Source organism: Ceratotherium simum, chromosome 15 (genome assembly GCF_057802395.1).
Source record: "Ceratotherium simum simum isolate JZ-2026a chromosome 15, ASM5780239v1, whole genome shotgun sequence".
In the NCBI taxonomy this organism is placed as follows: Eukaryota; Metazoa; Chordata; class Mammalia; order Perissodactyla; family Rhinocerotidae; genus Ceratotherium; species Ceratotherium simum.
In genome coordinates, this window is record NC_141914.1 from 49,017,648 (window position 1) to 49,030,979 (window position 13,332).

General features: G+C 38.9%; 1 protein-coding gene across 6 annotated transcripts in view; it reads right to left on the reverse strand.

Moving 5' to 3' along the window:
• Positions 1 to 4,616: 4,616 nt before the first annotated feature.
• The window catches only part of FNDC3B (fibronectin type III domain containing 3B), a 332,852-nt gene continuing 324,136 nt past the window's right edge, over positions 4,617 to 13,332 (reverse strand). For 4 of the 6 annotated variants that reach the window (XM_004424734.3, XM_014783178.2, XM_087440024.1 and 1 more), the window contains exon 26: positions 5,959 to 9,472. In XM_004424734.3, coding sequence (XP_004424791.1) covers positions 9,161 to 9,472 — 312 coding nt within the window. In that variant the 3' untranslated portion in view covers positions 5,959 to 9,160. Of the gene's footprint in view, positions 4,962 to 5,958; positions 9,473 to 13,332 lie in introns of those variants that run through there. The other 2 variants (XM_087440025.1, XM_087440022.1) reach the window with 2 other exon arrangements.

Below are 13,332 nucleotides of genomic sequence, written 5' to 3' on the forward strand. Positions count from 1 at the left end.
CTGTACTCACCTCGAAGGGGTGTTATGAGGCATATATGTGATAATGCATGTCAAGTGCTTGACATACTGCAAGAGCTCACTAATGAGTGCTTTAATTCAGAATTTTATTTTGATTTTAATTTAAAAAAACCTATAGTTTTCCTAAGTTCAGTGTATATTGCTTGAAAGGTAAAAAACAAAACGAAAACATACAAAAAGGCCAAATCTGAATGAATTCCCAGCACAAAAATCTTTGAGGTTGTACACTTTGCACATTGCACACGCTACTTTAAATAAGTCCCTTTTGCAATATGAAATAGGACTTACGTGCTTTCTGTCCTAGTTGGGAACATTCTGGTCTCTGGTGTCAGAAACCCAAGTCCAATCAGCTTAAACACAAATTGGGGAAGGGGTATTGGTGAACCTAAGGACAGAACAAACTGGGCTTTAACTAGGGACCCTCTATTTCATCTTTGCCCCTCTTTTTTTGCTTCTCTTTTCCTGCCAGCTTCATTGTTTCCTCTCATTGACCACTGGCTTTCTCTACACTGAGAAAGCCAGCTGCTCAGCATTTTTAAGCTTTTCATCATGCATTTCCAGACTTTAGAGCAAGATTAACTTGAGCCGAATCCCAAATGGCTAGGGACCTATCCCTAGAATAATGTATTTAAGTCTGGGAGGGGGTCTTGGAAGAAGACAGCAACTTGTGGAGAACCAAGTGGATGGAGTTGCAGGTGAGAGAGGGTGTTCCTAGCCCACTGCCCAAAGGACAGAGCAGTAGACAAAACAACAGAAGCCCATTATACCTTCATCCTCTCCCACATGCCCACTGCGAAACCAAAATCTGTTTTATCTTAGCTCAGCTCTGCAAAAATAACATTACAGAACCTTAAAGGTTTGGGCAAAAGCCTTAACTTTAGAAAAGTCAATTCTCACTCATGCGAATATTCATGAGTACCCAACATGGAAATGTGCCTCGTAAGATAGAAGGTGTGAGCAGATCATTGAGGCTGGTAGGGATCAGCTACATGAACTTTCTAGTTCAGTTCAATAGTTCAATTTCCAGTTCTGTGTGGATCCTGATTTTTATTTCCACTCCCTCTTTCTCCCTAAAACGGAACTCTCTTCACCTGAAGAAAAAAAGCATGTATTTGCAGGTGTTAAATTAAAATGTGCTGCATTGCTAGGTTCATCTGTATTTCAGGAGGCAGTGTTCCATGGTGCATTGTTCTCAAACTTTAGAAATCTGCCTATCAGCCCTATGATTTCTGCCGTATCTGAGTACCACCTGCACTATTATTTACTTGTTTTATTTCTCTTGTAAACTCAAATACCCATTTTAATCTTAATCTGTTTTTCGTTGATATGCCAGTTACAATTTTCCCTAGTACAGACAACAAAAACTACGTAATTTAAAATACATTGACCATGTACCAATTACAGTTACCTTGAATACCTCCTCACTTTGGGAAACACTGCGAGGGTGGAAAATCATAAGCATTCAATGGCTCCTATCTGCAAGAAATTTTGTTTATCTGAATTGAACGTGTTTCTCTTATAACTTGTTTGGATAGAAAACAAAAAATCGGTAGATTCAGTCCTAGGGAAAAAAATTAAAAAGCATCCTTTTATTTATCCTTTGGCTCAGAAAAAGGGAAGGAATTTTAGTTCTTCAATACGGTTTTGTCTGTCATAAAATGAATTTTTATTACACAATACATAAATGCTAAAATATTACAGTTAAGACTAAAATCCTCTTTGATCATCACATCCCCATTCCATATTAAGGTAAAAACAAGTTATGAATTCAGATCATATCCTTCCAGACTTTTTTCTTTGCATCTGGCCACTGGAATTTCTATTCTGTTTAATAGTCAGTTAATGATTGATCAGATTTCCTTAAATGTCTTGAATGAGTTAAGTCCTCCACTCTGTCGGGGGGCTCTCTATAGGGAGCCCTACATGCATAGGGAGTTTCAATGCATGGGGAGTTCACAATTCTGCCTTAGCCTTCACTCCCTGCCTGTACAAGGCCCCACCATCAGTCAGAAGCGAGAGGTTGGGGCATTCTCAGGTCTTTCCTGAGAATATACATAGCTCTGCACATGCACATGGCCTTCTAGACCCTGAGAACTATATTACAAGCTTTAAAAAGCCCCCTGTAGACATCTCAGTCCCCAGATCTTGAAGTTTTTGGCCAGGATCTTGTTTGCCCCAAATGCAAAGGTATTGCAGCCTCAAGTAGCTACAGGGTTAAACAATTGCACTGATTACTTTTCAACAGATGTACTGGGTATAAGGTTTTTCCCACAGAGCGCGCTCCGGGGCAAGTTACATAATGACAACATCCTGCAAATTGGGATTTTCCAGGGAGCTGTGAGACAGGATCAACAGTGACAGCGCTCTGGGGATGAGACAAACCCAGCATGCTCCCTCTGGTGGTTGCAGGGCTGCTGGTTTTCAAGGCTACTGGGGAGCTGGGGAGAGGGGAGATAGATTGAGTTAAAATATCATAAAACCTGCTGTTCTCACCAACGTTCAAATTGTTGATTTGAACAACCCTTGGTGGTTCTTCAAGACTTAAAAGTTTTCAGAACTTTTTGGGCAATTTTTTGCCAGTGTTTCTGTTGCTTTTCGGAGAAGCAAATTGATGGACGTCCTTACTCAGTCCTGTCCCCCGTTTACTCACTTTTGATGGAGACGAATATAACGAGATGTTCTTCTATTAGAAGAGACAACATCATCCCTATCCATGCCAGGCATCTGGCGGGAAATGGGGTCAACTGCAGAGCAAATGCCCCAACCAACAAGCACAGCTACTATTCACCTCTGTTGATAACCACCATTTTAGAACACGACGTAGAGTTGCCAGGTCTTTCAAATTTCAGTACAATCTGGAATCCTAGTATGTTGTGTGAAATTTCCACACTTAAAATAATAACTACTTCAATTAAAAAAAAATCAAAATATTGCATCACAAATAACACATCCATGGCAAAAGGCTATGGTTTGGAGCAGCAAGAGTCTTATGAATCACATCACTGCTATGTGAACTTTTCCTACCAAATTAGTCAACTGAGTTCAATTCAACAAACTTTTAGCTTCTATTATGAGCCAGATAATGTGCTATATGCTGCAGAGTTGATGAGACTTGCTGCCCCGGACATACATTCCCTCCCCCCAGCTTCCAAGGCACTTACAGTCTACCAGTGGAAGTGGGAAATTCTTTTAGTCACCACACTGAACAAAGGGTACCCATGCACAGATTCAATTGTTAGTTTTAAACAGCCCAAGGAGGTGTTTAAAAGGATCATTTTGTACTCCCTCTGTTTAGGGAAGTGTGCGTGTAACATTATGCACACACGGTGACTGGGGGTAAGGAAGGGATAAAGTGAAAGTTGCATAAATCCTTCCGGGGCAAAGGGCCAGAGAGCCGACTTCGGATCTGCATGAAAAGCACTGAAGGCAGAATCCCATGGATGCTTCTTTCTTGGTTGATTCACTCATATGGGAGAGCATATCCTCTAGTAGCTTCCTGAGAAAGGGTGCACGGGAGGCAAATTTGTGAGATCTCTCATTTCTAAAAATGTCTTCATGATACTTTACACTTGACTGACAATAAGCAGGTGGGAAATCTTTTTCTTTCAAAATCTTGACATACTGGCCCCACTGATTTCTAGCTTCCAGTGTTGCTATTGAGGAGTATCAGCTATTCTGGTTTCTAATCCTTTGATGTGACCAGTTTTTCTATGTTTTGGGGAGCCTCTCTTGGTCCTAGAGTTTAGAAATTTCAAGATGGCGTGCCTTAGTGGAGGTCCTACTTTCATCCATTGTGCTGAGCACCATTGTGCCCTTTCATTCTGGAAACTCACGTATTTCATGATTTTCTCCGCTACATTGTGTGTTCTTTTTTTTTTTTTTTTTTTTTTTTTTTTTTTTTTTTTGTGAGGAGATCAGCCCTGAGCTAACATCCGCCAATCCTCCTCTTTTTTTGCTGAGGAAGACGGCCCTGGGCTAACATCTGTGCCTATCTTCCTCCACTTTATATGGGACGCCGCCACAGCATGGCTTACCAAGCAGTGCGTCGGTGCGCGCCCGGGATCTGAACCAGCGAACCCCGGGCCGCCGCAGCGGAGCGCGCGCACTTAACCGCTTGTGCCACCGGGCCGGCCCCGACATTGTGTGTTCTTTCTGGAGTTCCTATTACTTGGATATTCAATGTCCTGGTCTGATCCTAATTTTTTATCTTTTCATTATTTTTGTTCTATTTTTTGGGTTACTCTCTTAATTCCAGCTTCCAACCCTTCTACTGAGTTTTTAATTTCCGAGAACGTTTTCACGTTCTTCAAGTGCTCCTTTTCAATAGCATACTATCCTTAGTCTACAGATGACTTCTCTCTTCTCATCTCTCTGGGGGTCTGTTTTCTGAAGCTTCTTCTCCCTTAGCCTGATTCTTCCAAGGTCTTCACTTGGAACTTTTCATGCATGTTGGCAGCTTTCATCAGATGTCAAGTTACCCTTGGTTAAGCCGGAGGACTACAAAGCTGTTAGGGGATTGTTGACCGAGAGTTTCACCGTAGGGCAGTGACTCTCAATCTTGGCTGTATAATGAAATCACCTGGGGAACTTCAAAAAACTGATGCTCCAGAAATACTTTATTGGTATAGGGTGTGTTCTAGAAATAGGGATTTTGAAAAGCTCTCCAGGTGATACTACTGTGAGCCAAGGCTGAGAAGTACCACCGGAGGGTGCTCTTGCTTGAACCACTTCATCGAAGATCTTTAGATCTTTTTGGCCCACGAGGCTCTTCAGGGAAGATTCTAACAGTCTCCCATATGCCTATGTTCACTGAATCTCATTTTTGATATGGTACCTTCACTCTCAGCTGTGGAGACTGCCTCCCAGTCCAGGCAGTTTCTATTTTCCCTTCTCCTGAGGATAAATCCATAAGCTTCGGCAGAGGTGGAGGGGCAACTGACCAGCTGAAAAAAAATGGGAAGGGATTTTTACGGATCTAATGGCATTTTAAAGAGCTTTCAACCAATACTATTCTCTCCCCCTTCACCATTGCTTCAAAAGGACATGCTTCTATCAGTTTTTAAGCCTTCAGGGTATTCTGCATGTAAATTGAGTCGTTGCTCATTTTCCTCCCTGCTAAATTAGAATTCAGCTTTCTTCGGTTAGGTTTCCAAACTTCTGGTGTTAATAATTTCTCTCCCATTCTTCCCAGTGTTGAGGGGAGTTGTGACTTAAAAAAAAATCCATTGCTACATTTTCAGTAGAGTGTCAGAAGCATGCAAAATTTGGTGTGTTCAATTTGTCATTTTTACTCATAAGAATGGCTATCATTCCTTATATAATAAAGTGAGATTTGAGTTATAAACCATTAGTTTCTCCATACATTTTTCCCCCAGAAATAAAAAAAAAAGATAGTAGGGGTTCCTAGCGAAACAATCTAAGTACAATGATGAAACCACAGCCGTCGTAGGAACACTACGCTTGTATTGCTGTTGTTGTTGTTGTTGCAGAAGACTCGGACAGGAAAGGAGGAGTCAAAAGTGTAAGTTCACCATGAAGGGGGTCAGCCCGGGTGCTGGATGACCAGAGGTAGACCCGGGCTCCTGAATTTTGGCATATAGATAGAATGGTAGGCAAAAAGGTACATTATCCACACAGACTGACAAATTAAACTGGCAGCCCATAGGCCTTTTTAGTCCACAATCACATTTTAGTTGGCCCATACAGGGGAATCCGGATTTTGAGCTTCTTTGTGACTGTGACCGGCAATCCTGCAGCACCTCAACCAGCAGGAGCTGGGCTGCACCTGCCTATTTAGATGGCACGGTACACATCAGCCCCTATGCCACCTGCCTGGCCTCTAAAGGCATTTGAATTTGCAACTTCTGGGATGTTAAGTTTTTAAAACGTAACAACAACAGCAAAAGCAATCTTATTCATGGCAGAAAAACCCTACTTAAGTCAGAAAGAATTAAAACATTTATTGGGCATAAATATATTACATATACACTACAGATACAGTTAGGTATTACATATAGCATAGTATTTGCAAAATCTATACATTAAAATTGATATGGCAGTTTTAATACAATGCATATGAAATAGTCTAAAATTTACAATACAGGAAAACATATGATTATTTTTTTTTCTCCTAGAGTTGAAAAGCTTGGAATGTATGTCCAACAGTGAGGTAAAACATTTTGTCTTTCAATTTAAAGAATTGTGCAAGGATAACATTCAAACACATTCAATTAGGGCACTTTTCAATTTTGACAGGAATACGGAATTACTGTAGCCAACAAAACATGGTTAGAAAATGCCAACATTTCAAGTTGATAAGAACAAGGCAGATAATATGAAAAAAAATCTTTTAAAAAACTTTTCTTCTTAAATGATTTCTTTGAGGACAAAGGGCAGTTTGCTTCACATGACTGGAATTTCTTGTGCCAGGGGTGGGTTTGACAAATAGAGCATCAGAAAGCTCCTCACTCATTCCTACATATTGCAAAAGGGCAAAGAGATAAGGTTAATATAACACTTTATTTTATTGTTCATGTGTAATGGCAATATATATAGTTATATATCAATATCACATATACATATTTGTGATAGAAAACAGTGCCAGATAGAGTAATAATTTTTTGACCCAAGGGATTATAAGGAATACCAAATAATGGAGAGCAATAAAATAAAGTGCCGACAGCTAGTGTTCCACACACTTCAGCTTTCTGGTGCTTAAACAGATAGTACAAAAAGATCAAATATTCATAGCAATTTTGGCCTAAAGTATTATTTCATTTAAAAAATTTCAACCAACTCAGAGAATTCCTTTATAGCAGCAGTTCTGAAGTGTTTCAAAAAGAGACTTTTTTTTTTCTGCAAACAGGGTTCTTGTACTCAGTTGAATCTTAATTCCTTAAAAAATGTCTTTTCCCCAAAACACCTGCATGAAATTGTGTCAGAAAATGCAGATGCAATGTTAGAGTGGATCATAATACACATTTAAATAGAGGGATGAGATTTGGAAGGCCAGAACTTTGGCAAAAATATATTTACCTTGATGCCATCAGTTTGCAAGGCTAATTAAACTAATTATTATAGTCAATAACAAAATACAGAACTCTCTAGTACTTACTACATCAATATAGGCACACAGAATAATTCATTGATCTTAGCACTTTCTTTCAAGAGATGATTATGGTTTTTTGGGTACATGTAAACGTTTCAATCACTGCTAATGGATTTTTTTCTTTTTTGGCATTTAATGCACTAGATGCTCTTATCTTTAAAAACACAAGAAAATGTCAGAAGATTGATAATACTACAGATGTTGCCAAGAAACAAGACTGACCTAAAATTACAAAAGTATAAAACACAAAAAAATAACATGCTACAAGGGAAAATTAGTACATAAGTACATTTAAAAAATTTTACAATAAATAAAGATTGCACTGTAATTGGCATTTAAAGTACTGTATGCAGAATATAGTATAAATAAACCAAAAACAAAATAATGTTGGTTTCCCCATGACTTTGGTATGGGAATATTGTAAGCTAGTACAGGATACTGCATCTTAAGACAACATAGACCAAGCACAAAATAGCTATGATCAAGAAAAACCAAGTAGCAAAAATATACAAAAACAGAAGCAGGGGGATACACTGTGTCTGTTGCACCCTTTTGGAATATATTTGCACCTCCAACTCTTAAATGTCCCTGAGGTACTCGAACATTATGGACTTCATATAAATAATCCAATGACTTTGGGTTAAAATTGATTATCTCATGACTCAAAATAAACATGCAAGAGTAACACTTTGCACTCCAATAGCACCTGTTGATCAAGGATCTCAAAGCACTTACAAACATTAGAATCCCCATTTTTACTTTATTTTATTTTATTTTTAATGCATGGGAAAACTGAGGCACAGAGAGGTAAAGTGACGTGTTCAGGTCACGCAGCAAGTTAGTGACAGATCCAGGGAGAGAATCTAGGCTCCTTGACCCCCAAACACCCTGTGCTTACCACCAAATACCATCCCCTCTCCACACATGGCCAGGTCAACCCCACAAAAAATAGGAACTACATATTAGATAACTCTCTTTTGGGTTTTATCAATTTTCATCCGCTGTTAGATTAATATTATGTGCACTGAATTAAGGTATTGAAATTCAATCACTTCATTGATACCTCAAAGAACAGCCTAAAGGCAAAAAAATAATGAGCTGATGTGTAAGAAGACTGCTCACAATTAGTGTAGATCGTGGACAATGGGCAGAGGCACTAAACCGTCACCAGTTCTCGTCATATAATTCTGGTCACACATAACAGAATATAATAACTCTAGTGATTAGAAGTAGTTATATACAAGACAAACAAACAAGTTAAAGCAGCTTTTACAACAGCTGAACATGGAAACAACTAACTATTGCACAATGCCCTCGTAAAGTTACTGCTATGAATCGACGTGGTAACATCTACAATGCTCCATAATTTATAGGTGCATTTTGGTTACTTGATTTCTTAGACAGGCAGCTCATAGTGTTAAAATCATAAGAAATACAGATTATTAAAACATTTTAGGTTAAAGTACACATTTTGATTTAAATGAGCTAAACAGTTAAATAACTGAGTGACAAAATGGTTGTTTAGGGCAGCCTTTTCTGAGTGAACACATCTTCCGCATGTTGTTGTCCTGGGTGGTAATACTCCGACGACACTGAAATCCTAGCCCTGTAACTACACACACTGTGATTCACGTTCACAGACATCCATGATCAAGACAGAAGTGACTGGTGAATATAAATTACTAAACTGTAACATGGAAAAAAAAAAATCAAAGGCTTGCAAAAGACATCAGTGAAAACAGAATAAAGGCAAATCTGAAAATTTAAGAGAAAACATAAGAATGCTAGCTTTTGGTATCTGGTTTGCTTTTTTTCTTTTTTTTAAAAAAAAATCCAGTTTAATCTCTTCCTAGTTTTGCATTTCAAAAAGGTGCACCAAAACACTGATATTTTTTTCCTAGCTAAACCTGTAAAACAAGAGAAGTATATAAATCAAAGAACAAAAGGGCTTAAAAAGGGAAGTATCTGAATAAATGTGTGTATTAAAAAGTGTAGCATTAATTAAATTCATACCTCTAGTTTTGTTGGGTTTGTTTACTTCATTAAGAAGTACTGTAATATAAAGGCAAATAAAATGGACAAAGTTGCAAAGCCAACCACAATGAGGGCTGCAAACTGTTCATCAGTAGGCATCATGCTCTTCATTTTGGGATCATCTAAGCTCCCCATGTCCCCTGTAAGCATGACCTCACTTCGTTGTAATACAAAAGCCGCAGAGGGGCTGAAAGCTCCGCTTAGCTCCTGAGAGGTGTCTAAACAGCGACGACACGCACACACGCGGAACCTGTAGTCTGTGTTGGTCTGGAGGCCTGAGATTTGGAATGTGGCTTCTTCTCCCTTGTATACCTTCAAGAAAAGGGAAAGTCCTGGTCAATTAGTTTATAACATCACTGTGATCTCTAAAGCATTGATCATATAACACTGGGGGCCTCGTGGACCCCGCTTGGTTTAAATTATCTCCATAACAACAACAAAAGTTATATAAAAAGGTATTTCTCCCAATCTGTGCTTCATCCATAAAAAAAGGTATTCCAGCCCACTCTGAATAAAACTTAATACAAAATTCAGTGACTCCGATGTTGACAGGAGATAAGGCACTGACTAGAACTGCAGCTGACATAAGTAAGCAAGACACATCTAGCTATATTTTAATAATAATTTAGGCTATAAATCAGAAGATGACAATTCTTACAGAGGGCTCCATGATCTTGGTTCACAGAACAAATTAACATTTTTTAATTTGAAACAATTAAAAAATAATTATTTGTACAAACAATAAAATGCAGTTTCAGTTGGATGATTTTTGACAATTATTGGATACACCATGTTAACACTACCCCATCAAGATATCCCACCTCCAGCCCTAAGAAGTACACAATATTCTGACTTCTAATCCTGTAGTTTTGCCTGTTCTAGAAGTTCATATAAATGGAGTCAAACAATATGCACTCTTGTGTGCCTACAGGATTCATCCATGTTACTGATTCAGTAGGAGTTCCTTTTATTGTGGAGTGGTGTTCCATTGTATGCTTACAAGTCAATTTATCCATTCTTTTTGATGGACATGTGCCTTGTTTCCAGTATGGAGCTTTTACATAACAAGACTGCTATGAACATTTTTGTACAAATCTTTGAGGACTTAAGTTTTTATTTTTCTTGGGCGAATACCTAGAAGTGCTAGGTCATAGGGAAAATCTATATTGAACTTCAGGAGAAACAGTTTCCCCAAGTGATTGTATCACTTTGCACTCCCACCAGCAAAGTATGACTTGAGTTCCAGTTGCTCCACATCCTCACCAACATTTGTCATTGTCAGTCATTTATATTTTAGCCATTCTAGTGGGTGACAATGCTACCTCATTTGCATTTCTCTGATGCCTAATGATGTTTCCCACCTTTTCATGTGCTTATTATTGGACATTCATATACCTTCTCTTGTGAAGAGTATGTTTGAGTCTTTTTGCCTATTTTTAATTTGTTTGCTTTTATTAATTTGTAGGGGCTCTTTATATAATCTGGATATAAGTCCTTTGTCAGATATATGTTGTGAATATTTTCTCCCAGCGTTGTGGCTTGCCTAATTGTTTTCTTCAGAAATTTTTTTGAAGAAGTCCAATTTACCACAAACTAACATTTAAATAATTAAATGGTAAGTGTTTCCTCCCTGTCTGACCAGTCTGTGTTTTTCCATTAAGGATCTGGGATGTTTTCTTCCCCTTTGTTAACTCTAATATAATCATCACGAAGCTTACTATTACAGGGACTTGAAAACTACCAGTTTACTTAGAGATTATCACTCTTGAGTTGACTAAAGCTAATAGGAGACTTTGAGGGAGGAGAAGGGAGGGAAGTCTCACAAGCTTCTTCTATCAAAATGACACCAGTCCTCAAAAAATTTAGAGGAAATGATAATCAGATTAAAATTACATAAAAACTCACAGCTTATATTAGAGTCAATGAATAGAGATAAAAAAGTAGCCGGAACTCAACCAAATGAATAAGAGATTTGCCTGGTGAGTAATTAAGCAACAAAGTAAAATTAACTGAACCCTTTCTACGTTAGTGGCACTGAGGCAGCATCTGTGAAATGCTTAAACATGCCTGGTACATAGTAACTGCACAGTAAAAGTTAGCTATTATTATACATTTAGAACTTAAAAACAACTCCAAATACATTCTTAAAACACAGCAATTAAGGGTGATAGGTATGGGCATTTTCAACCTAGCAACAGGCTACTTTACTAAAGCTGACAATTTTCCCCTTTAATACAAATTCCCTAGAGAATAAAGAGTATATCCAACAATCTCAATTTTGTCTGAAACACTCACCAGCTATTGAGAGATAATGGGAATCTAGAAATGTTTAGTGTTTATAAAGCCTGGTGTATAAACTTCTACCAAGAAATAGGACATTCCACCAGTGAACACAAGTGTACTAGCCACATGTTTCGTGATGGGCAAATTGAATGACAACACAAGGATCTCATGGTTTAGAAAAGGAATCAGAATTCCAATGTTCACCTGATATTTAGCCTTTTTCTTAAGATTTTTCCTCCCTCATTTTCAAACTTTACAAGTAGATTTTAAGTGTCTTATTTATCATACTTTTGGTTAGTGACTAAGCCCCAGAAAACCAATTCTGTTTGTTTCTTATACTTGTCCAGATTCATCATTACTGTTGCTATTCCTTTTGTAAGATTTGAAGCATGTTCCTCCTGGGGAGTTACCCTGTTTCTTTAAAAACTCCATAGTTTTTCACTAAGGTGTGAGCCTTAGTAACCAGAATTACAGACAGAACAGGGCTGGAACAACTAAGAACGAAAGAACTGTGAGAAAACTCCGGTGGTACTGAGCGACCACTCCTTTCTCACTGCTAGTTCTAATGATGAATTAGTTAAATGGTCATTTTACGATGAACTCGTTGTCATGGTGACCGCCCAAACCCACACACCACCAACTATTCAAGAGTTCTGACTATACCATGATGGAACTGTCCATGAATTTCCCAACATGTGGGTGGTCTCAGGAAAACAATGGTGTACGTTTTTTTCCCTTTAAAGAGATCTTTTAATTGTGAATGTTCTTTACTTTCTTAATTTAATTTCTTAAATTTAAATGCTCAAGTTTGTATTTTCTGAGACAAGTCTTTTCTTGGGAACTGTTGGGACCATTCACGGAGGAAATGATTTGCAATCTACGGTACCAGTATGCCAGTCTGATAAAGCAGGCCCCTCCACGCTTGCCATCTGAGCTTTGGTTTCCCTTTCTGCAAAGTCCCAGGCACACAATCCGTTCTGACTCGACGGTGGTGCTAAGTTAACGTTGGGATGTTGACTGAGTTGGAGAAAAAGCCTTACCTGCAAGGTTACCTGCTGCGCCTCTTTTATTGATTCTTTCAGAGGCCAATACCACTTCAAATATTTGTTTACACTCATCAAAAATGAAATATTGTAGCAGTTGGAGCCCTTCTCTTCCTCTGTGCAACCCTGGGGTACTGAGTCTGGTCTGACTTGGACACTGGGAGGCACCGGGCAGACTCTTCTCAAGCTCAGGAACTGGAATCAGGATCCCAGGTCTAACAAGGCTTTGCTCTGCCACTTTGTGAACTCGGGCAGGTCACAGCTTTGAGCCTTAGTTTTCTCATCTTTCATATGGGGATAGTAACAGCACCTAACCTAACTCCAAGCGAGAGAGAGGACTGAATGAGAAACTGTATGAGAAAAATGCTTTGTGAAAGGAATATGCTGGCGATAAAGCAAATTTATCAAATTTAATCCTCCTGATTGCTCTGTCAGGTGAGTATTCCTTCCATTTGAGAGATGAAGAAACAGGTTCAAAGAAGCTGTTACTTTCTTAAGGTCTCACAGCAAATAAGGAGAGTGGTGGACCCAGCTGAGAGCCCTTGAAACTCAAACCACTATGCTCACCACTGGAATGGCCCCCCCCCCGCTTGTTCCATTCCCTTTGGTAGGTAGTGATGCTACCACCACCCACCCTCCACTTTAGTCCTCATCTAATGACAATCATGTGACCCTAGGTTGGCCTCTGACTTTGTCTTCCCACAGGGCACTATCTCCCTGGTGTTTCCATTAAACACCTCCCAGATCACTCTGCCCTCGTTCCTGCTGCCCCAGAAGGAAAGCACTGCCTTCTCTTTATGACGTATGAAAAGCAGCCCCCCACCCAGTTTGCACCAAGCAAAGACT